Here is a 24,873-nt window from a genome sequence, read left to right as displayed (position 1 = left end):
TGGCCATCACAAGGCTGTGCTGCCTTTGACGGTCGCTGCCTTGTACAAGTGGCAGGGACTTTAAGACACGGACCGACCTTAGGGAGCGCGGGTCAGGGGGCGGGGATGCCTCCGGGCGGCCGGACAAAACCCTTGGAATAGGGAATCGCAGCTGGGCGGCTGCGCCGTGCCCGGGAAGCGCCGCCCTGTGACCCGGCGGGGCGGAGCCGAGCGCCGGGGAGAGCGGGGGCGGCGGCGGCGACAGGGCGCGACAGGGGACAGTGCGGGGGCGCCGTGACACGGGGGTGCCGCCGGGCGGGAGGAGCATCCTCCGGGGATCGGGCGAGCCCGTGGCCCTGGAGCGGCGGAGGGCTCAGAGCTGCCCGGGCAGCGGCGCGGACACACGGCGGTGCTGCTGCGGGGGCTCGGTCCCGCCCGTAGGGCTGCCAGAAGCACCGCACACAACCAGCTTGGTGAGGAACTCTGCCCTCTTTAAGGTAAAACAAGACTGCTCCCAGATGGTTTTTTTCTTAGTACCTTAAATATGATGTGTGGCCATTCATAACGGTAAAAGTAATGCCACCTCTTCAGAAAATCAGAGCAGCGCACATGCTTGAAAACCCTCCAGTAATAATAAACTGTACAGTTCTCTTCTAGACATAACTGCCAGGTAGATTTTTAACAATGAACAGTATTGCCAAAAGCCTTTTGAAATCGGTTAAACACGGCCAAGCTGCGTGGCTGAGAAGCAGCTCAGCTCGCCCTGGAAAACAGTGCTCTCGGAGGCTGGTTTTGGGAATAGAGACGAGCTGTGACGACACGGGTGCCGCTGTGGTGGATGATGCCGGCTGTGTCCTGGGAGAAGCCCTGCACTGTCAGAAGGAAGTCCATTTACAGTAAGAATATACTTCTCTGAAGGCTTTTGCCTTAGTAACTTTTTTTTTTTATTATTACTTGCAATATCATTCACAGAAGTCTTCCCTGCTCCATAAAAATCAGTAAGAGGTAGGTGGGTGGGAAGACATATCCCTTGGGCTACGATACTTACTGCTTGAGATAGTACTAAGGGGGAAGAAAGAAATGTGCATTTCAAAAGTTTCTTCTATTATTTTCTTTCAGAGGGGGACAGATTACCTTTCTAGCTTGAAGTAAAGATGAAATCGCTGTTACTGTTAAGACCACCAAATGTCTCAGTGTTTTTAAGTGAAAATAAATATAAGCATTGGTGGCTAAGAACCTGAACTAATAAGCAAGGGGTTGTGAATACGATATTACATTGTTTTGGAACAGTGTTGAGATGCAGTTAAGAAGTACCTGTATCAAAAAGGGCAGGTTACATCATTTTCTGACCTCCTAGTGATAATTTAGCTCTCTTCAGTGCCCTTTACACTAAACAAGGCATTTCAGAATCCACTAAGGAGACAGGCAGGATATGGCAAGGTTAAGAGGTGCTTGAAAACTATTTTTACGCCATTCTATCTGTTATAAAACACCAATGGATTGTAATTCTTTGGTTTTACTAGAACAGGTGGAATAATTCCTGTGGTGGCACAGCAGCTTCACAGAGAAAACATCGAGCAAGTGGTAGAAGAGGCGCTTCGTGTCAGTGGTGTTTCTGTACCTGAGCTTGCAGCTGTTGCAACTACAGTGAAACCTGGACTTGCTCTAAGCCTTGGGGTGGGGCTGGAGTACAGCCTGGCCTTGGTGAACAGGCACCAGAAGCCATTCATACCCATCCATCACATGGAGGCTCACGCGCTGACCGTCAGGCTCACACATCACCTGGAATTTCCCTTCTTGGTTCTTTTGGTCTCTGGAGGCCACTGTATCTTGGCAGTAGCACAAGGAGTGTCAGATTTCCTTCTACTTGGACAGTCCATAGATATTGCACCAGGTGACATGCTGGATAAGGTAACATTTCCTGACATAAGTAAACCTAGTTTTCCCTTTTTTTTATTGCATTTATACTACGTAATGGTAGTATTATCATCAGCCCAAGGATAGTAATTCAGTGTAATATGAGCTTCACTTAACAGGATTTTTTTCTATTTTGAACAGACACAAGAGTCTGTTAAAAATGTACACATAACATCAATTGTAACATATGTACATTGATTATACTTTTAGTAAATAGGCAGCCTAACAACTGAAACTGGTGTTGGAAGTTTCATTGACACTGATTATACAAACAAGTTGTATGAATTTGAGAAGACTGACAGTGCTATTTTAAAGGATGCTGTCAGGTTTAAAACAATACATATTAAAACATTTCACACTAGTTTTATTGCTTACAGTTTGAAAAGCATGGTTTGGCTTTCAGAATTGTAAGTTTCTGGGTCACTGAGTACAGTCTGTAAAATTGGTCACTTACAGTTTTGTTCTCAAACACAGAGTTTTAAACAGTATTTGTGCATACTAAGTAAAAAATTGGGAGAGTCAGAAAGGGGACTGTATAAAGTTGAAACCAACTTTATTCCTGTGTATCTGGTAGTACAGTATGGCAGTCTGTGTGTGTTTCCTATAGCTTGAAAATGGAGTAATTAATGTTTCCTACAAAATTTGTTTGCCCAAATTGTTCTAGAATTGCATTTCTAAATACTCCAGGAAAAAAAAATCCAGCTGGTGTTATGTCTTGTGCTTACTGTGCCCTGTTTGTAATTTCACATTGGACGGATTTTGTGGTGTCTGGATTTATTCCATGGACTCCTATGCAGTGGTGCAGTTACAGGAGGAACTGATTTCAAGTCTGTTGTTTATTCTCTCCTCAGGTGGCAAGAAGACTGTCTTTAAGAAAGCACCCAGAGTGCCACAGCATGGCTGGGGGGCAGGCCATAGAGCACTTGGCTCAGACTGGAAACCAGGAACAGCTCATGTTCCGACTGCCCATGAACCAGTATCGGAACTGCAACTTCTCTTTCTCTGGACTCCTGAACCTCGTCAATAATGCCATTGCACAAAAAGAAAAAGAAGAAGGTATTTTTAAACAGTCAGGTATAAACCATGGTTTTGAAGACCCAGACTCAGGAAAACCCCTTTGACCATACATTTTTGTAGGTATTGAGGAAGGTGAGATCCTGTCCTGCGTTGGGGATGTCGCTGCTGCCGTCCAGCACGCAGTGGCTGTTCACATCATCCAGCGCACCTACCGGGCCATGCTGTTCTGCACCAAAAACAGCATCTTGCCACCAAAAAATGCAACCTTGGTGGGTATGCTTCTTCTTCCTTTTTCTGTTTGACTATGTAACATCATTTGAAGATGCAGATGCCTTGTTGTACTTCCTGCCTTGACAGGTGAGGAAGATCTCAGTATGCATTACACTGTTAAAATATCAGGATTGAAGTAATAGTGATATAAATATTTACAATGAAGTCTTTCACAGTTGGGTTTTAAGCTAGAAAGGTATTTTCTTACCATCTAATTTAACCTCCCATAACACCCTAGACCACATAGTTTGACCTTGTGCTCCACAGTACTGATGGCTGTTGTAGCTCCAGTGGAACCATAGACTGATTTGGGTTGGAAGGGCCCTTTAAAATCATCTAGTTCCAACCTTCCTTCCACTAGACTGACATGCTTTTATTCAGGAATGTCTTTTAGCATAACAAGCTCACTTAGCATACTCTTTTCTGATATGTTTTAATCTTCAAATGCATTATTTATTGCTGTCTTCAGAACTGATAACCTCTTTTTTAAACAGGATGCTAGTTGAGTGTGACCCATCAGTACTTTTGAGTTAATGCCTTTTTTTGTCACTGCTGTCAGGTTGTATCAGGAGGAGTTGCAAGTAATCAGTATATCCGAAAAGGTTTACAGAATTTGGCAGAAGCAAATGATTTTGCTTTACTGTGTCCTCCTCCAAGACTGTGCACTGATAACGGTGTAATGATTGCATGGTAAGAGCTGTTTCTCTTTGCATGTGCTTCTATAATGTTGTTTAAAAGCTGACATCAGAGTCAAGAACTTCTGTTTGTGGGGACTGAACCACGTGCCATATTCAGAGGGTTATGACAAATATTTTATGTAATTGCTTTCTTGCCCAGGAATGGCATTGAAAGGTTACGTGCAGGACTCGGTGTTCTACACGGGACCGATGGCATCCGCTACGAACCCAAGTAAGTGACTGCTCAGCCACAGGCTGGTAGTGAAAGGGGAAGGAGGTTACACTAAAAAGTGGCAGAAGATGCTGAGGAGCATCTTTGCAACACTTATAAAAGTTACTGTTCAACGTAGTTGTGACATACAAATGATCATTTAAGTTCGGTTTGGCTCAGAAACTTAAATTACCCCACATCACAACAGTTCTGTGTGTTTTCCTGCTATCACTGTGGTACAGGAAAACTGGAGCCAGTTAAGCTGCAATACTCTCCCTTACCTTCTCAGTCACCACAGGCATAAGTCCACATGCTCCAAGTCCAACTGTGTATTCATAATGAGCAATCAATTAAAAAAAAGAATTTAACATATATCATCTGATAATACTTTTTTTTTTTAACTGATAATACTGATTTTTTTAACGACTAGTTAGGTAATGCTTGCTCTATGGATTTAAATAGATCTTATACTTAAGGCCAAACAAAATTCTAATATTTCAAAAGTACCAGCTGGTCTTAAACTTGGGCTTTTTTTCAGTTTTTTTTTCCCTTTACATTTTCAGGAAAACAGACTTGGACGGTCTCAATAAAAAAAAAAAAAAAGTATTATAATTTTCACATGAAAAATTATAAGATACTCTTCTTCAAAAATAACTTGCTGTATACATATCAGTGAATAAAATACTAAGTTTCACTTGCTGTAGAAAATACATTATGTAAGATTATCATATAAAGAGATGCCTGTAGATCTCTAGTGCATCTTGCATTCATCAGTTGCATGTAAATGCAGTTTAGTTGCAAAGCAACTAAAATCAGAATCTAACAACATCCCCATCCCCAAAAGATGGCTTTGAAACCACAACTGTGTTTCCCAAGTTTGGCATCGCTAGAAATGCAAATATTTCTTCAGTGTAAAGATGTTTCTAAGTACAGCTTCAGACAGACCATTTTAATGGTGCAGGGAACGTGCAGAAATACTGTAATTGTAAAAAGGGTCTGTGAAGCTGTACATCTGTGTGATATGGCAATGATGTTATTTTTAACAGTTACATAATTTTATTTTCTAGAGCTCCCCTTGGAATTGATATTTCCAAAAGAGTTGAAGAAGATTCCATCAAGGTGCCAAAATTAAAACAGATACGATGGTTGGCATCTTAAAAAGTAACTTAGTAAATGCAAATATAAATTGTTCAATAAAAACTGTTTCAATGCTGTTATGTTTACTGACAGTACTTTGCTTACCAGTGTTGAAAATCACCTGTCAGAGAAACAAATGCTGTGTCCTATCACCAAAGTGATTCCAGTTACTATTCCACAACTAAGCGTTCTTGGTATTAAAACAACTGAAAAAAAAATTAAAAGTGCACTTTCTAATAAATAGGAACTTACACAAATGAAAATACCTCCATTGTTTACACTTCATAACTGATAATAAATTCATATATTTATAATATATATGATAACTTATCAATATAATATATAATTCATATAAAGTTTATAATTGACACTACATGTTAAAAAAATCCTCACTTCCATGGTTGCAAAGAACAGTTGACTGCACAGATCTTCAAACAGATCTCAATGTGTTTGCTGTGCCAGTGCAACTGAATTTCAGCAGTACCTAATTTTCTGCTGCTGGTGTAAGAAGCCTGTTCTTTCTTACACAAAATTAAAACTTCGGAGTATAGAGATAGTGCCTTTTAGATTTCTCTTCTTTTTTTTAAATAGAGAAGTTCAGTAAAGCTAATCACAATGCAATCCTTCCATACACAATTAGAAAGACAAGCTAACTCGAGCTTTTCTTCAGAGGCAGTCCATTCATATTGCTATTTCAACCCCATGATTACATCCACATACCCACCCAGAGTGCCTTTTTTTTTTTTCAAGGGGGACCTTTTTTTGATTTGTTTAAAAGAGATCTTCATTGAAGGACACAATCAAAAGCAAAAGTGGCAGAGCTAAAGCTAAAAAGAGACAGAGCAAGCTAGGGAGTCAACAATGGACTAAGAAGAACCTGGAGGGAACTTCCCAGTTTCTCTGGGAACATAGGGAGCCCCGGGCTGGGGACTGCCAACAACCCATCCCTGCAGAACTGGCCACAGTTCTGGGAGGTTGTACAGGATGGCCCCAAAACACCCAGGGGATGTGTGTGATGTCTGTTTTCTGATGTCTGATGATGCCTGGAGAGCAGATCTCCCAAGAGCTGACAAGACCCCAGACCCTCAGCTCTTTTTGGTTCTGGCAACCCAGGCCAGCTCCTCACCATGCCCTCCCTTCCACAACCATAACCCAAACCTTCTTCTAAAGCACAGCTGCAGGACCAGCCCTGTTCTGCCACGAAGCAATGTACTGAATTCAATATATGTGACAAATTGGACGGACTCAACATTTTGGCAACACTGGAAGGGTGGGAAAGCCAACTTCTGGCTATTTCCTCTTCCCCAAAGAGGAATTCACCTCCAGGGGTGAATTCACCTCCAGGAGTGAATTCATAGTGAGTCTCTAGTAAAAGTACACATCTACATGTATTAGCTTGATGATTAATAATAATAATGTCCAAGTGCATAAAAAAACCAGACCAAACATCCTAAGAAAACTCCAAAGATTTACTACATTTGCAAATAGACTAGATATATCTCAAGATGTAGTTCTATAATTCACCTACTGAAAATAACTTCAGCCTGCTGCACGTGTCAGATGCTTTTTCCCTGTGGCTCTCCAGTTTTGCAATCCGAGATCCAAACTGTAGGGCCCTTTTTGGCAGAACAGTGGAGGCTGTGAGGCCCAACTCCTTGGCTGCAAGGCGCAGGAGCAGCTTCTCACCGATTCCTCGAGGTAGAGTCAAGTCAGCTTTTTCTGAGACAGGCAGAGAATTGAGGAATGAAACAACATCTTCATCAAGAAAAGGAAACCTGAAAGAAAGATAGGGAAAGACCCTTTAAAAATTTCATACGAGTGGTTTTGGGTTTCCCTTTTACCACCTGCAAAGATTTCAGAGTCTGTATCAATTCCTAACTATAGATGTACCTTAAATCTTAGTATAACAGTACTGAGACAGTTCTCCAGAGCAGTTAAACTGTCCTGGAGAAAGAAACCTCATAATATATCATTTTACACTCAGAAGCCTGGAAGTTTTCAAAAGTCAACCAAAGAGAACAGTAAAAACAAGGATCAGAAATGGTGTGCTTATACAGAAGAAAAATCATGAAGAACATCAGAAACTACAACGGAAGGGCAAGACAAATCTTTAAGTAACACTTCTCAAAATAACTCCTAAGTATTTAAAACTACTGTGTGAAGCTACACTGTAACTTCAAAACAAAAATATTTACACAACAAATTCTGACACCATTCTGAATTCCAGGCATTCATACCTAATCCCATGCATGATTAACAGCATTGCCTGTCCACCACTGCAACTGCTCTTGTGCTACACTGAAAATGTGCAACTAAGAACAGATTTGGAAAAACACTGGCACTAAGATCACAGGAAAAAACCTTTCATGCACCCAAGTGGCCTCTGCTACTGGACAACAACTAGGGAATTTTTTGCAAGTTTGTGGTAGCATGGAGGAAGTAAACACAAATAAAAGGATTTTTTAACTATTCAGACTTAACACCAGGAAACGCAGTGGATATTGTCATGGCATGGACAAGAATACCCAGCTTTTACATTATGTTGTCATTCTCCAAAATCAATCCCTAAATGACCACACAAGAACACCTCAAAGTTGTGCACAAGACTCTTCCACTTAAAATGATAAACCGTACTTGATTTCTCCTGTTTAATCTTTTGCTGCTTCTTAAAACTTCTGGATGGAAGTCAAGTTACTAAATTTCCTTAAGAAACCCTTCCACAGTACTACAGGCTGCCTTTTTAAAAACAAAACCAAAAAACTCCACAACACAATACACCATGTTAGCAAAATTGCAACAGAACTAGAGAATAAAACACACAGAAGTTTCAATTAAGCTTTTTGTTGGAGTGTTGGAAACTGCATCTAACCTGCAAAACCAGTTTTGCTTCATGTTAGAACAATAATACCTGGCTTCTTTTCCGTGATCACCGATAATCCTGTCATCTCTACCCAGATTTCTGGAAGAAATGCGACCCAACTCCATTTCAAGTTCTTTATTCAGACCCTCTAAGCCGTATTTCTTGAAGCAAACACGATGTCGAGAGTACCCAGCAAGCTGTTCATCTGCTCCAATTCCTGTAAGCACTACCTAAGGAAACAGGATACAACAAATCTTAGCGTCTGGGCAAGTTAATATGTAACAATCTTAAATGTTTAACTACATCTTAAGGATATTCATTTTAATGCACATCCTCTGAAGGTATTACTTATCACAATGGGACCTGCCTTACACATTTACAAAGTCTGAAACAATTTCCAATAAAAATCACTGGAAACTTGCAATAGGCTCACAATCAGACCTAAAAGTACACACAAACATTTCTACTGATCCAAGGAAAAAACATCAAAATAACATCCTATGCACCACAAACACACCAGTATCTTTGAAGAATGTCTTTGTTAGTTTCTATTACAATAAACAGCATTTGTTAAACACCAGCCTTTATAAAAAACATTTGTTTCCAAAGATCATGTCATATATTCTAAATAGTTATCTGAATGTACACCCAGATTAATTTACCAGATACTGGGTTAGTACATTGCATTGCACTAAACAAAAATGGCTCATAATGTTCTGTCTCCTCAGTAAGTACAAAAACAACTACCACATCTGGCCCATTGCTGTGCCTTCAACAGCAATTCACTATAAAAGTGGAAGTCTTTTAACAAACAGTCAAGTGTGTTTTACTAATCTGGGTCAACTAAATTTTTACCAACACAGCAGTACATAACTGATGGGAAAATGACACTTTTGCTTTATGTTTTATTAACCCATTTCAACATATTCTGGACCTAGGATGAATTTGTATGTTTTGCAAATCTGAGATGCACATCCTTAAGTAGATCTGCCAACTGTATCAGCTGTGTTCTACAGTAGTAGTTTTTAAGCAAACTATTGCGTTTGTTTGGGTTTCTGTTGTTGGTGGATTTCTTATGGGTTTAGCATCTAGCAATTATTAGAAAAGTAACAGGAGCCTCAAAAAGCAGAGGTGGTGGTTGGCTTGTAAATTCCTGAAATTAAACAGTTCATTCTTCCCTCCGAAAATCATCAGAAATAGGGAAGTGAGAAATCAGAATCAAATTCCCCAGAAAATCACCTAGTTACCAAAAATATTTTACTTCATACTACATACATGCAGATAAGTTACAAAAAGGAAAGAGCTAGTTTTTGTATTTCTGTCATTCAGACTCTAATGACAAAAGATGCCAAGATCTTTTCTGCCCATGCTATTTGCTATTTTATCACATCAATAGCATGCCTAAATAAGAAGATGTTTTGACAAGTGGTGGGATGCTGGCACAAAACAATATTACTTAATAATTCACTAACATTTATCTCTAAATTTGTTAACACAGTTTGGACTGAATAGCTGTTACCCACTATTGGAACTGAAACACTGAAAATTATAGATGATGGTTATTATTTTTTTCCTAGTCATGTTGTTGCTTATCCAAGTTCTCTGGAAAGCCATCCACATCACATGACAAAAGAACTGAATGCAGTTTTTAACTCTAGAATTACAAAAAGATTATAATTACAGAACTATTCTACATTCTGTCACTGAATTTCAGAAACCTTATGAATAGCAAAGATACCACCTGATTTCTGAATCAACAGAACTGTTTTTACATTTGTAAGTCATAACTTATGTTTTACAAACATAAGACAGAAAATAAACAAACAAAAAATCAGTACCTTTGCAGGACTTTTATATGGTTTCAGTTCTCCTTGGCTACTAATAAAACCCTCCCCTCTGGAAGCAAACCAGACTGCACAGCCAATGCTGTCATCCAAGACTGTGTCCAGTGGATAGATTAAGTGATTAATGTGCTGTTTCCTCATCTTTGTCAATTCCTCTAGTGTAACATTAATTTCCACAAAGTTCCAGGTTCTTGAAGGGTTAATGGCTTCTAATTCCTTCAGTCCTGCCCTACCAGTGATTCTGTCAGGAACATCAAAGCAAGATAAATGAGCACCACTTTTAGCATGAAGATCTTGGCAGGTTTCTTGAGGACAAAGCAAATCAAGCTGTACTTCATGGTTGGGATGTCTTTTAGTGGTACCCTTCTGCTTAGCTTGTTCTTTCATCATGAAAGCAACATTGAGAAGATCAATTGGCTCCTCCAAAGGCACATGTTTATCAGCAAGGGCTGCAATAACCATAGAATCAATGCCACCAGAAAAGAGCACTGCAACATGTGCTTTCTTATGAGACATGCTTGGAACTTCTCTGGTTTCCTGATCTTGATCTCTAGAGAGACATAAAACTCGTCTCTTGACTGCTTCATTTAAAACATCAATAAACTGACGCACCAATTTTTTCTTGTGTTCCTCTGCGAGAAATCCTTGGAGGGTTTCTACAGAAACCACATGGATGATGTTGCTACTATTAGTGCCTGGACATTCACCTGAAGCTTCAGAAATTGCTGTATTTAAGGGGATAACTGGTGCTCTGAGACATAGCTTTGATTCATTCATCACAAGATGTACGTGGCTTGGCAAATCTTTTGACACTTGGTCAAGAACATTAATGAATGTTTCTTCTGCTGCTTTCTCTGTGTACCAGTACTTCCATGGAAACAATGTTAAGGACAAAGATTTAGTTGCTGCACAAGCTTTGAGATCAATTTTGAAAATTCCAGATGTTGGGACCTCTTGCCATTGGTTGCCTGGTTCAGAATAACCACTCACAGATGTGAGACAGAAAGCACTGTCAGCCTCAGGACTGAACTGCCAAAGCAAACTACGACGACCAAAATAATCTCTGCCAAACCACAAACTGTGTCTAGATGCTTGGTAATAAATAAAAGACCAGGGACCCTGGAGTGATGAAAAGAGTGACAAAATGTCCTCTTTGCTCCTGCATAATGTGAGATGATGAAACATTACTTGAGTGTCATTGTCTAGATCTCCTACATGCACTCCATTGAAAACTTCTCCATTCCAAAGAAAAACATTGTTATTGGCATCTTCTAGAGGCTGAGGAGTCACCAGTCCCCTCAAGTGAAGTACATGGCCAGAAAACAGACATCTGTAAGAGAGATCTGACACAGTTTTTATCAACTGTTGGCTACTGTCTGGTCCTCTTCTTCTCAGACGGTGCAGTGTGTCTTCGCTGAGGAAATCAGGAATAGCACGTTGGCTACACAAAGTAACAACACAACAAATACCACACATTGTGACCTGGGATTCACATGAACTATTTCTTCATTTTAGCTTTTTCTGAATTGTCCATCTCCTGCTGTGCCTTCTTTAATTCATCTAATGTATCTGTGTAAGAGAGTATTATACAAATAATCAGTTTCATAAACAGAAAATAAGTAATTTTAATAAACTAAGAAATAAGTAATTCCAGCCACTTGTTCAATGAAATGCTAATTAACCAAAGTGCTGTGTTTGTACACCATCATTACTATAGCTCACTGTAGCTTATTCCTCTTAATTACACAAAGTTGATAATTTTTTTCTCCCAAAGAAAACCACGTTACCATAGGCCAAGTATTGCCTATCCTATCAGTATGACTTATATATTTGTAGTAAGAAAAGGGGATTGTTGATTAAAATGTCAACACTATTAACCCAAATCAAAGGAAAGAAAACAAAAGTAGCAATTGTTCAATACAGAAAATAAAATTTATACTTCTAAGTTTGTAAATTTCTAACATTTCTTCCACCATCACCTCTATTATCCATTCTCCTATCTTCATAATCCCATAGACCCATTCTTTCAACTAAAGATTTCTAACTTAATCTCCAGTTTAAACTTGTTATTTTCTTTCTCCTCATCCTGTGCAATTTTAATTTTTTTTAAGGGACACAGTGCTATACAGCTGCCCAAAGGGCACTGATAATAATGACTCCTCTGTGGAGCAGATGTTCTCCATCTTTATCTTCAGCACTTGCTCTTCTATCACATCCATATCAAGTGAAAACATTTTCACATTTATCCAGTCCAGAAAAACAAGCAGGTGTCTGAAGTTTATTTTGTATTTGACATACAGCTGTCAGGTTTTCATTTTAATATACAGCTTTTAAATATTCAATCATTTGATTTACTTTGACACTGCAAACTTACTTTTGCATTGAGACAGTGTTTCTGTTCGGTCCACAAGGAAGAATATGTTGCTGTTGGGTTGCTGCTTATAAACTCTCTGCAAAACAAAAACCACGCTTTAAGTGGTTTGTTTCTGCAAAACAAAACCAGGTATTAAGTCACAGCAACAGACTGTGAACCACACTGCAGCAGAAGCTGGTGTGGGTCTACCAAGATAAGCCTTCACTTTAATGCCAGAAATACAAGTTGTGCCCTAAAAACACCAACATTCTAATGCTGTACCATCAAAAACATTTAAGGATCAACCCATGACTATTCTGCATTTCTCTTTTCTAATTTAAACACGTGCATAGAAAAAGTAAGTATACCTCACAAAGTCTTTTGATCGACTCAAACATCTCACTGAAATAACTCAGATACTGCACAAGGGTACAGAACCAAATCATTTGCAGGACAAGTTATTGTGAGGACAGCAGACCACATGTGTATTAAAATCTGTATTAAAACAAATTAAAGACAGCATGCTCTGGTTTTGTTTTCCCTCTTGTCTCTATGCTTATTTCTCCTCTAAAACAAAACAGTCAAAAGCAAATTTGTAAATACTTACCCTGTTCTTCTTCAAATTAGAAAGCTCATCTACTACAACCTTCTGCTCTTTAATCTGAAAGATGAAAGATGCCCTTTAATTATTAAAAATAAACCACTGTGTTATAATCCTAGTGGTGAACATTCTTACCAATATTTTAAGACAGCTACATGCATATATAGCTGCTGTTCTCCAAATGGACCACTGAAGACAAAGTAAATACAAAAATGAAATACTTAAAGTAACTGCTCTAGAAACAGGTTATCTTGCATCCACTGGTATTTCTCCTCCCCCCAAAAGCAATTGTTACTGGGAAGCCAGAGTACCTGTAGCTATTTATTATCAGAGAGCACATTTTTCTCCCCCAGAAGAAAAGAAAACATGTACACAACTAATAAAACATCAAATAACTTTAGAAAACAAATTTAGCATAATATCGAGAATACACTTTATAATCACAGGTATGCTCCAGATTCAAAATGCAATTAATGAAAATCCAAATACACTAAAACTGTATTAAGAACAATGGGAGCCCTTCTCTTGCTCTGGATTTTTGCATTAACTTCCTTAGTGGGATTTTCCACTCTATGCTGCACTGACAGATGTGGCAGGTTTTCCCATTTTCTTTTATGACAGCTCTGAATGGCAAAAAGCAATAAGAAGGACTGTCATAAAAGCCAAAAACTGGAACAAAATCTGGTCAGAGGACACAACGGTTTTTGTTAGAAGCAAACTATACGGATTGAGGGTTTTTTCCTTTGTGTCTCCTGGAATTGGTGGCACAGTAGGAAGCTACTGCAGAGGGACGTTACCCAAACTGAATATGGCACACTGAAAGTACCACTTCTCCAGCAGCTACACCAACAGGCAAAACAGCACTGCCATCCTTAGCTAAGGACTAAACCATCAACCTGCAGCTCTGTTATGTCCCAGCTTTGTAGCTTCCCAGGCAATCAAAAACACTACTGGCTCTATACATTATGGCCATTCAGAAGTCATTTTTTTACAGAATCATAGAATGTTAAAGGGTTGGAATGGACATTAAAAACCTGCTACGGGCAGGGACACTCCCCACTAGGCCAGGTTGCTCAGAGCCCTGTCCAACCCGGTTTTGAACACTACCAGGGTTGTGCCAACCACAGCCTCCGTGGGCAACCTGTGCCAGTGTCTCACCACCCTCACAGTAAGGAATTTCTTCCTAATATCTAACCTAGAGTTTCCCTCTTTCCATTTGTACCCATTACTTCTTGTCCTATCACTACAGTTCCTGATGGAGAGCCCTTCTCTGGCTTCCCTGTAGGCCCCTTCAGATACTGGAAGGCTGTAATGAGCTTTTTTTTGAGGGTAAGCAGTTTCATGGGGCTTGATAGATTCCATAGTGGGCACCAGAGAAGAGGGAGTGAATTCATAGGAGCACCAAGCTCTGCAGCTGGAATCTCTTGGGACTTTTTGGGCAGGTAAGGATGAAGTTGGTACTACAGAGAAACCATATGGGGAAGCCATATGAGAAGCAGCTGAGGGCACTTGGTCTGTTCAGCCTGGAGGAGACATAGGGGAGACCCCACTGCAGCTACAGCTTCCTCGGGAGGGGAAGAGGAGGGGCAGGCACTGAGTTCTGCTCTGTGGGGACCAGTGACAGGACCCGAGGGAATGGTCTGAACCTGTGTCAGGGGAGGTTTAGATGGACATTAGAAAGAGATTCTTCCCCCAGAGGGTGGTCGGGCACTGAACAGGCTCCCCAGGGCAGTGGGCACAGCACCAAGGCTGACAGAATTCAAGGAGTGTTTGGATGATACTCTCGGGCACATGGTGTGACTCTTCGGGATGGTCCTGTGCAGGGCCAGGAGTTGGACTCTGATGATCCTTGTGGGATCCCTCCAACTCACGAGATTCTGTGATTCTATGAGAAAACCCTCACTGCGCCTCACCTAACACTTCGATCTCAGCTCGGAGCAGAAGGACCCAACGTGACAACCCGAGAAGCTTCCAGCGAGGTGACACGGGCTGGCTACACGCGAGCGGGGGGCGCTCCCGAGGCCCGACAGCGAACAGCGCCGGGCACAGATCCCGGCAGCCCTCGGCAGCCCCCGCCCTCCCTCTCCCTCAGGGCTGCTCGCCACCGGGGCGACCGGTTCCGGCTCCCCGCAGGACAGGCTCACCTGCCGGCTCAGTCCTCCCTGTGGCGCCGCGCCGCGCTCTCCCCGTTCCTGCCTGTCCGCGGCAGCGGGCCCGACATCCCCCTGGCGCGGCACGGGGCCGCTCACACCGACAGCGGCGACAGCCGGCGAACAGCGGCGACAGCTGGCGACAGCGTCGAACAGCGACGACAGCGGCGACGGCTCCCCACACACTCGGACCCCGGCGCGCGCGGCCGGTCCCGACACAGCGCCGGCGCGGGAAGGCGGTGGCCGCGCAAGAAACAGCCAATCAGCGGGCGCGCCCCGAGCACGCGCGGCCCGGGCGGCGCGCCGCTGGCAGGATCCCTGAGGCGCTCGCCGCGCCCCCCAGCCGGTACGCGGTCCTCCCGCGCTCGGGACAGACATCCACGGGAGTTCGTGTCACACCGCTTGTCCGAACTGGGGGCTCGGACAGGCCGAATGTGGGAAGTATGTGTGGAATTGATGGCTTTGGGTGAAAACTGTGTCCCTTGTGGAGCGCGAGGGAACACCCGGAAGAGGAAAGGAACGGCTCGGCGTGGTGTGACCCCGGGCTGATCCCGCCTCTCGAACACCTTTAGGCGGTTTGCTTAAAGGTATTCCAGGGGAGATATGAATGATATATTATTTACAGATATTAGCATCATATGTTTCATTATGTTCATCATTATATGTTCCTGCAAGGAAGACGGAGAGGGACTTTTTATGTGGACGTGTAGTGACAGGACAAGGGGAACGGCTTCAAACTGACAGAGGGCAGATTTAAAGTGGATATTAGGAGGAAATCTTCCCTTGGAGGGTGATGAGACACTGGCACAGGTTGCCCAGAGAAGCTGTGGATGCCCCATCCCTGGCAGTGTTCAAGGCCAGGCTGGATGAAGTTCTGAGGAACCTGGGATAGTGGGAGGTGTCCCTGCCCATGGCAAGGAGGTTGGAACGAGATGGTCTTTAAGCTCCCTTCCAACCCAAACCAGACACCTGATTTTATTATTGTATAAGGTGGATGTTTCAGGCCTAGGATGGCCTTAACATTTCTCTGCCTCTTTCACTCTACTGTATCACAGTGATGCATCTCTCTTCCTGTCTTTATAAGCACGTCATGGGACAAGTTTAAGTGACAGAGCAACAATAGCAGGACAAATACTATTATCATGATTCACTATCCTAAATAAATTTAGGTTGAGAAATGGTATCAGGAGCCAATTACTGTGACCAGAAGGTTTTGAAAATATCTTCCCATCGCACCAATGAGGAGTAAAAAATTAAGAAATTGGCTTACTTACGAAAAGAATTACATGTTCTAATCACTAAATCAACTGGTGAATGAATGCATATCTCAGGAAATCAGAAGTCTGCTGATTTGCACACAAAATAGATTATAGATTTGTTAATGAGTACCAGGGGATATCAGTGGGGAGTTTTGGGTAAGAGTTTGTCAAGGTAGCTAATGCAGGAACATTCCAGTTGGGGTTTTTGTCTCATTTTTATCCCTTCTTTTTAAACATTGTTGTATAATTATTCTAAACACTCAAGAGTAATTCCAAATTTACAGACTGCTACCGATAGCTCAGTTGTAGGATTTTATGAGATATCTATCCCAAGTCCTTGTGCCAAAACTGCAGTGCAAATATAGTTCAAATCTTGATCAATTATTTGAAAATATTTGCTACTTTCATAAGTGGTGTAGGAGTGTTGACTTTTGCTGCTTTGTGGCTCACATAAGCATACGTATTATATATTTTGATAATTCTTAGAGCTTGTGGCAAGATTATACCTTGTTTTGGTGGTATCCACGAGCTTGGTTGGAATGTCTGTGATGTTGATTGAAATTTTTGACAGCGGCTTAGGGAGAATAAAGATTTTGGCTCCTAGTAGAAGCATGAAAAAAGACAATTTGGCTATAAGAATATTTGACAATACAGTAACTTTGCTTATTTGCCTTTAACAGAAAGAGAAACTGCAGTTACATCTTCAGAAAAGGTCAACTTTGCTCTTCCCTCCACCTGCAACCACACACTTGTGCCTCCAGCCTTGCATGACCATGGCTGTGTATGAGACTGTGTGGTGGGACAGGTCAGGGAGCTGATCCTTTTTTCTCTGCAGAGCACCAGTGCTTGTGTGATTCTGGCACTCCCAAAAAGCAGAAGAACTGAAGCTGCTGGGAAATTGTTGCCCAGGGGCTGGAGTGGTTCTGAGGCTTGTCCTTCAAATTCTAGAGGAAATACACATATCTGGGTCACACAGAACAGTTCTGGTGATATTGTTCAGTGTGCTTTGTAGTTTGTCACTCCTGTTCTGTTGAGTAACTTGTTTAATCTGAGTAACTCCCAACCCTCTGCTGCCTGAGTGTTTTATTTGCTGCTGATATGTTACAAAGGTTGATGATCAAGTAACCCAGTAGTCAAAGTATAATGTCTGTAATGATTATCCTTCCTATGTTCAGTAATAAATGCAGTTAATGTTTATTAATCAAAAATCCATCACTCAGTTTTATTGATTTCTTCAGGAGAGTGCTGATAATGGTCTTGAGGCATAACAGCAAATGTGGAATGTTTTCAGCTTCTGGTCTTACCACAGATTGGTGATTCTTCTACTGATATGGAATGGGCTTTTGATAAGTCCTTTTTAGAATGAATGGATTCCTGCAGCAAGATCACTCCTGAAATTACAGTCGTACTGGATACATCTCTGGTCAATCTGCTTATGTCTGTGCTCTTGTGCCAGCTCTGGTGTTCTGAACTATTTTTCTTTTTACTGCCATAAAACTACCTTTTTTGAGATTAACGATGCCTGATGCAATGTTAATAAAGGATCAAGGAATATTTCAAGTCTTTTAAAGGCCTCACCTTTTCAGCATCTGGCATCTTTAAAAATATATAAAATAGCACAAATTGCCCAACAACCAGTGTAAACAGTTACAAAACAGTCACCAGTGCCAGAAAGTATTTGAAGGTGCTGTCACCTGTGAGCAAACACACGGCCAGAACGGTTTCCTCAAATAACCAAGTGCAAGCTCTGAAAGGCGGCTTTTAAAAGCACACTGAAAATGTGAGGCCATCCTTCTGAAAAACACCACGAGTCCTGAAGATCTCTTTTCAGGCTGTGGTCCATCCATTTGTGTCAGATGACTTCACAGACGTGAGAGCTACAGGGTAGGACTGATGTTGCCTTTGAGGCTTGGCAGTGCCAGGTTCCCGTTCTTTGCCGCGGTTCTGTACCTCAGCTCCTGCTCGGTAACATGTTAAACAACAACAACCTGGTTGTGTGTTCAAATCTGAGCCATGGGCTCGGCTGTAAGTGACTGTAGTCTGAGGAAACCTGCCGAGCTTTAGAAGGACCACTCACAGAGGTCCCTGGAACGGAGCAGTACCAGGACAATTGTAGCTCTAACACTGGCCACAAGGGAGCAAGCCGGAACTGTGCTGGCTGCTCAGAGACAGTCCGAGAAACAATGGAGCCAGGGATGTAACACAGGTGGATGAGGTCAATGGAAGGGGAGAGCACAGTTAAAGGTTATTTGAATTTGTGTAGGTTTTTGCCTGTTTTGGAACATTTTCAGTTTCTGATCCTGGGTTGTTTTGTATCCAGGCGTTGTTACATCAGAATCCACGTGAGCAGATTCTGAGATGTAACATCCATCCCTGTTAATTTCTCAGCTGAACCTATATTTTAATAATTTGCTAACTCATACTGGTCTAAGAAAACTTGAATCGTTGAAATTAGTTGGGTTTACTTTATGGTAATCCTTCTGCTAATTTGTCTGATACGTTAGGATTTGGAGGGAGTTAGGTTAATTTACACAGCCAGGGATTTGTATCTGTGTCCTGGAATCTGGGTAAAGTTGTGGTTTGTTTTCTTAGGTTAAGTATCTAGATTTTCAATTGCACAAGAAACCTTCCAAACCCTATAATCATTCTACTTTAAAAGTCCTGTCACTGCAAGTAAAACAAGAAGTCTGAGCACTTTTAGGAGCTTGAAGTACAATCATTTTTTTCGGCATTCAGTTCTGATACACTATTAAAGCAACCTGAGAACTCCTTCGCACAAAACTTCTGCGTGGGTCACACACATAAAATTCTTAATTTTCTAATTAAAAGCAGAATTTCATCACTTTCACATGGACCATCTCAAGGCTCTTGTCAAAATAGCTGAGGACTATCATCAGTCTCTCATAAGTTTTTACAATCTGATTGCATTCCTTAAAGCTTCTAAAAGTGCTGAACCAAGCAGCTTGTCTGTAAAATACTCCCATCAGTCTTTCCTCTGGTGATGAGGAGAGGATTTAAAAATAAACTTTTCCAAGTCCACTCTGTGTTCTTCAATGTAAATCTGAAGTAACTCTAATGAATACAGGAGCCTTTCTCCAGGTCCTGTGTTGCAGTAGATGAGAAGAGTTTGACCTTTAATTTTCATAATTTTTCCTCCCTTAGTGCAGAACAACTTGTGCACTTTGTTAAAGTGTAAAAGAACGTTAAGTTCACATCAATGGTAGTTTCACTTAGAAAAGTAGAACTAAAAGATTTGGGGATTTGTCTCTTGTTTATGAACTCCCTTTTGATATAGAGACTTTATAACCTGGCAGGGCAGTCCCTCACAGGCTTTTGAACCCATGCACACATTTACTGTAGTAACAGTCTAGTTTGAATATGGGATCAGATTTCCAGGTACATATTTTGGGCAGTGAATGTTCAGAGATCTTAAAAAATCAAATGCTCTGTCTTACAACAACGAACATTTTGTTTGCAGTGTGAAGATGGAAGGCTGGTGCCTGGATGCTGGAAGCTCTTCTGTTGATGCCACCAAAGAGCAAGGATATGAGAGGCTTAGAACTGCTCAGAGACACTGGAGGGACTGATGCCTGCTTTGCTTTACTTTGGATTGGGCATCTTGATACAAATCAGATCAGTGCTAGGGAGAAAAGGAAAAGAGAATGGCACCAAAAACACTCTGAGTGAAGATCAGCCTGCCCAGTTAGTCTTCTTTTTGGAAGCTGAGCTAGGAAGCCTGGAGAAGACTAGAGATAATTATGTGCTTGCTTCTCTTTCTTGTTGGGAGTGCCTCCCTGACAGTAAGTATTGTGTTTAATACTGTGTACAACTGATATTTTTTTGAAGATAAAGCACAGAGATTAGATTGCTTTGAAGGAGGAGGCAGGCCTGAGCAGGATGGGTTATTAAAGTATGGGTCTCCTGGAATCAGGGACTTAGTCATTTCAGCTGAGACAGCTACAGTCCCATAAAGCATGTTCCACAGACACCAAATGGACCTGCCTAAGTGTGAGCTTGAGCAGACCAGAACATGTCTGAGTAGGCTGGAGAAAAGGGAAATGCATAATAAGTTTGTAAGACTCTCTAAGGCAAGAGTGAAGGTTCATTCTGAGACACCTTGCTGGATTAGGACCTTGCCTGGATTGTTTTATTAAGTGTGCTGCTCTCATGTGCTTTTTGTGCCTTTGTTCTCATTGTCATATACATTTGGACTTGGCTCTTGCTAGTGAGTAAATATAGTACCTTGGACACCAAGGATAGAGATTGTTTTTCCATATTTGGAGAGGGGAGTTATTTGAAAGGCAACTCTTGGGTTTTCAAGTTCTAATGTGCCAGAGGCCATGCTATCAAATGGCTTGTTGGGTTTCACTTATTTTTAAACTTCATTGTTTCTGTCTTAGGCTACTGTGAGGGCTTTCCATTTACCCCATTACCCATTGTGATTATTCCTTTCTAGCTTTTTTTTTCCTTCTTTTTTTATCTCTGCTTGAAGCTTTTGTACAAATCAACCTGCACACATGGCCAAAACCTGATACCCAGATAACTGAATACTTACTAGAACTTTCAGTCTTGAGGGTTATACTTGTTGACCATCCTTTTATGATACTTAGTGCTTTAAGGGTCCACAGAACTCAAAATGCCTGACTGAGATAGATGAACACAGAGAGGAAACCTGGGTGAGCTCTGACAAAAAAGCTCACAGAAAACATTTCATAAAACGTTTATTTTAACTCATCACAGAACAAAAACATTTCTGTTTGCCATGTTGACATAAAACCTGAGGAAAGGCAAAATTCACTGGTTACAAGTTCCTGTGCCTTAAGTTTTACTATGATTGTCATAGTATTTGAAGTCTAAACATCACTGGGATTTAACTGCTCTCCCCAGCTATCCTCCTGTGAACACCATCATTGATCCTATACTCTTTCCTACATTTAGCACACTTCTTGAAGTAATTACAGCTGTTGGAATTAAGGAAGAAGGATGTATAGTAGTACAAAAGAGTGGGCAATAACTACTGTGAGGTGTAAGAACCTCATGTTTTATGCCCTCAAAAGGTTTCCTTCTCTTCCAAGGCAGAACCACTAGAAACATAGGAACCAGCAATGTAATTGTTGATAGGCTTTGAATGTTTGCCTTATCTGTATCTCATACAGTAACTGAAAATGCACTAATTTGTCTACCTTCCTAGTATTCACAGTGCTGATTTTTTAAAATGTTAATTCATCGTTTGCAGCAAGAATAACCACAAGGGAGGCAGAGGTATCATTGCATAAGTCCTGGCATGTATTTTAGTTGTTGAATATCTATCAAAACATTGCCCATGGCTCTGAATTTACCAGTAGCTTAGGTAATAGAATAAAGGTCTTTCTGCCAGTGACATACATTATCATATGTGACAGATAAATCATACAGTTTTGTAACACTGAACATTCTAGTAACATCCTTTTTGTAAATATTCTGACATTTCTCTAAAGAAAGGTACTGGTATTCAGCACTTCTGAAATCAGGGCACTGTAGTAGCTGTCTGGAAAACAAAACAACCCAAAGCTAACATCAGATGCCTGTAAGTTAATGTCTCAGCCTACACACAATGTAGGTTCAGTTAATACTGTTAAAGCAAAATTTTAAAACCTTTTTACAAAGAATGTGAGAGTATCAGGGTAACTTGACAGACCTAAACTCAGAAGTAGTGACCTTGGTTAGCAGCGGAAGTCAGAAATAAGAATACTGAATTTAGAATAAGCAACCCTTGCCAAATTTTCCTTACAGTCACAACAGGTTGAAGTGACAGTTCTGTCAGCATCAGTGTACATGGCATAAAGGAGGAAAATGTGGAGTGGCCAGTATGAAACTAAACATATGGAGCATGTGAAACTAAACTATGGAGCCAGTCCTGGTGAAATTGCAAGCAACATGAGCAAGAGGTGACCACATTTGATTCCCTCCAGACCAGAACAAAAATAGAGGCATGACAATGAATTATAATGAAGGAACATACATTTCTAGAATTATTCCAGTCCAAAAGGATGAAAGTTCTCTCTAAAAAAGGGAAAACAGGCAATGGTTTTTCATTTCCTTTGTATCTTCTTAGCCTTCTCTGCTGGTTTCCATCCTCAATGAAATGCTTATAAATGATTATCAAGGAGATAATGAATGATCAAAATCCTCTTATGAACAGTGTTCAGAGCTCAAAAGACAATTCAAAATTTAAAGCAACCGTTAGACACAGAGAAGGGTTAAGATTTGACTGCAGAGGTTCTTGACCACTCTGTACCAGTAGGAAAAAAACCCCACATTCAAGCCCCTGAGCAGTAGTGTCAGAGATTGTGTTTAGCTTATTGGTGAGCAGAGTTTAAGTGATAAATCTGTCACAACTGTTATAGAATTTATACAGTAACCAGCAAAATTAAAGCAGAGCAGACAGGTTTGGCCAATACCTGCTGAAAAGGCCTCATAGCCCTTGCAGCTATCAGATTTACTCTATTAGTTATACACCTACTGCAGAAATTACATTAAGATATCTGATTAAAAATTGTATTAATTAGGAGGAGTTAAAAATCAGAGGAAGGCAATTATTGCTCTTTCTTGTTTTTCATTTTACTTTTTATCTGATTTATTCAATTGATGTTTAATCCTCTATTAAATAAGTCCACTATATAGCCCAGTATGGATTGTCTGCTACTGAAATGGGTGCAACAGTTCCTCAACAGTGCATAGAACTATTGAAAATATGTTTGGCTAAGAAATGAAAGCTCTAGCATTCAGTTACTGTGCATGTAACTTACTTGTTTTCTGTGTTTATTAAGTGTTGCCAGGAGACATTGCCAGGCTTATTTTCAGTAATGCACTAGACTAGACTCCTGCAGACTGTATGATTCCTCCTTTAGTGCTCTAGCTTTATTTTTTTTTAATGAAAGAGTTAACAGCTAACACCTTGGAGAATAAAATATATATTTGAATGCCTGAAAAATTGGAAAATTTTGTTCATACATGACATTGGGAAATGAAATGCATTTCTCATTCTGAGTAAGGATTGTAAGAGGATTTATTTTTTGTTTGTTATAGTAGTTGGTATTTGAACTGTAATTCAAGCCATTATCATCTTATTATATAAGAACCTGGACATGCAATCTGCATCTTTCTTGTTTAAATCAACAGTAGTCCACAAAGCCAAATTCTGCTGCCTTCCTCTTGTAGATAACTTCAATGACTGTTGATTGCAAAGCAAGAGGAGCTGGTGAAGAACTTTTTGGGTGACTGCATTCTTCTTGTGGGGAATATAAGCAGCACAGTCCTGAAAGTCTTGCTGCTGGAGGATTTTCATTAGCTCTAATGGAACTTAATGTCTCATTTGTATAAATTTAAATGTGTGCAAGTTTGTGTGTGAGTACTGAAATACAAATTTATATCTATACACATAAGCATACTGTATTAGATAATAATCCTAGATATTCTACTTATTGTTGATAGCATTTCTTTATATTGTAGAATTCCGTATTTCTTAAGTATGTATCTGTCAAATAAAGACAAATAAGGAAGTTAAGTGATACTAAGCACTTAAAAAAAACATAAAAACAAACAATTAAAAAAAAGACTTCAGGAGAACAGGAGGAATTATAAGTAGTTTTAGCTTAAAAGATGCTGCTCTTGCTCCACTTCTGATCTGTGTTGCCTACTGATACACAATTTTCTCTTAAACTTGATGACCTCTGAGGATGCCAGATGCTGTTTTGAAAAGGATATTTAAATCATCTTGGATACCTCAACTAATGTTTTTTCAAGTTTGCAGAAGTCATTAAAACACAGACTCAGGTGAATTAAAACACTCATATGAACAGAACAGCAAAGGGGGCAGTTTCCATACAACATGTAGTGAATCCATCCTAAACATGCATCTGGGATCACTGCAGTTTCCTGTTTTCTTTCAGGCACTACTCCATTCCAAAACCATGCAGAATGTCTTAGTATTTACATTGGTAAGCATGTTCAGTGTTCAGTGTATACCTCAATATGTTATCTTGATAATATACTCAGTGTTATTCAATCTGCTTTTAGATTTTCAAAGCTGAAGGTATTTTTGTTTGACAAGGCTGCATCGTGCACACAGCTGATGAAGAAAGCTGAAGATTTGACTCCAGTTACTGGACAATTCAGTTTTTAGCCATTGCAAAGTTGTGAGTGTCTCATATTCTGATGCTGAGGACAAAGCTGATTACTGATGATAAGGGTTTTGTGTTCTAACATGCAGATAGGGAAGTGATTTGAGGGAGTGGGGGAAGAGAAGGTTTGTAGTATTCAGCCTCTTCCCCACAGAGCTTCTAATGACAGGTTACACCATCTACTCTGCTGACATTGCTAGCCCTATGCAGAACATAAATGAGGAAATACTTGCTACATGATTGGCAAGATGATTGCTAACAGTGTTGACAGTAATTATCTGTCTGATCTAACACTTCACTGGTAGTGTATGTTGGATGTGTGGGAGAATTTATTTACAACTGTATCAGACCTGGAAAAATGGTTGAATGAGACATCCAAATAGTAGGGATTGTTGCCTCTTTTAATTTTAATTTTATAGCAGAAAAAGAACTGATG

At 40.6% G+C, this 24,873-nt stretch overlaps 2 protein-coding genes and 1 long non-coding RNA gene across 4 annotated transcripts; 2 read left to right on the top strand and 1 right to left on the bottom strand.

Annotated features, from left to right (window-relative positions):
- Positions 1–270: 270 nt before the first annotated feature.
- OSGEPL1 (O-sialoglycoprotein endopeptidase like 1) lies at positions 271–5,285 on the top strand. Of its 2 annotated transcripts, XM_018071862.2 has the most exons (8): positions 271–476; positions 626–875; positions 1,503–1,890; positions 2,748–2,952; positions 3,034–3,182; positions 3,743–3,873; positions 4,021–4,092; positions 5,139–5,285. In XM_018071862.2, exons 2-8 carry the CDS (start codon positions 664–666, stop codon positions 5,227–5,229), a joined length of 1,248 nt encoding a protein of 415 aa, XP_017927351.1. In that variant the 5' UTR covers positions 271–476; positions 626–663; the 3' UTR covers positions 5,230–5,285. The 2 variants fall into 2 exon arrangements, with proteins under 2 accessions (XP_017927351.1, XP_017927352.1); XM_018071863.1 differs by lacking the exon at positions 271–476 and having other exon boundaries at positions 703–875; positions 1,508–1,890.
- Positions 5,286–6,656: 1,371 nt separating this feature from the next.
- On the bottom strand, positions 6,657–11,413 carry ASNSD1 (asparagine synthetase domain containing 1). Its single transcript, XM_025895016.2, has 3 exons — positions 9,907–11,413; positions 8,117–8,298; positions 6,657–6,983 (listed from the first exon to the last, which is right to left on the bottom strand). The coding sequence occupies exons 1-3, from the start codon at positions 11,386–11,388 to the stop codon at positions 6,722–6,724; spliced, it is 1,926 nt and encodes a 641-aa protein (XP_025750801.2). The 5' UTR covers positions 11,389–11,413; the 3' UTR covers positions 6,657–6,721.
- A 4,115-nt stretch (positions 11,414–15,528) lies between these two features.
- On the top strand, positions 15,529–23,507 carry LOC108639489. Its single transcript, XR_001920543.2, has 3 exons — positions 15,529–15,603; positions 19,754–20,075; positions 23,476–23,507. It is a non-coding gene; the product is annotated as an uncharacterized LOC108639489 (long non-coding RNA).
- Positions 23,508–24,873: the final 1,366 nt, after the last annotated feature.

Source organism: Manacus vitellinus, unplaced genomic scaffold (genome assembly GCF_001715985.3).
Source record: "Manacus vitellinus isolate BGI_N305 unplaced genomic scaffold, ASM171598v3 scaffold_20_pilon, whole genome shotgun sequence".
NCBI lineage: Eukaryota > Metazoa > Chordata > Aves > Passeriformes > Pipridae > Manacus > Manacus vitellinus.
Note: the sequence above shows the minus strand (reverse complement) of the source record. Positions and strands in the feature narration are given on the sequence as shown.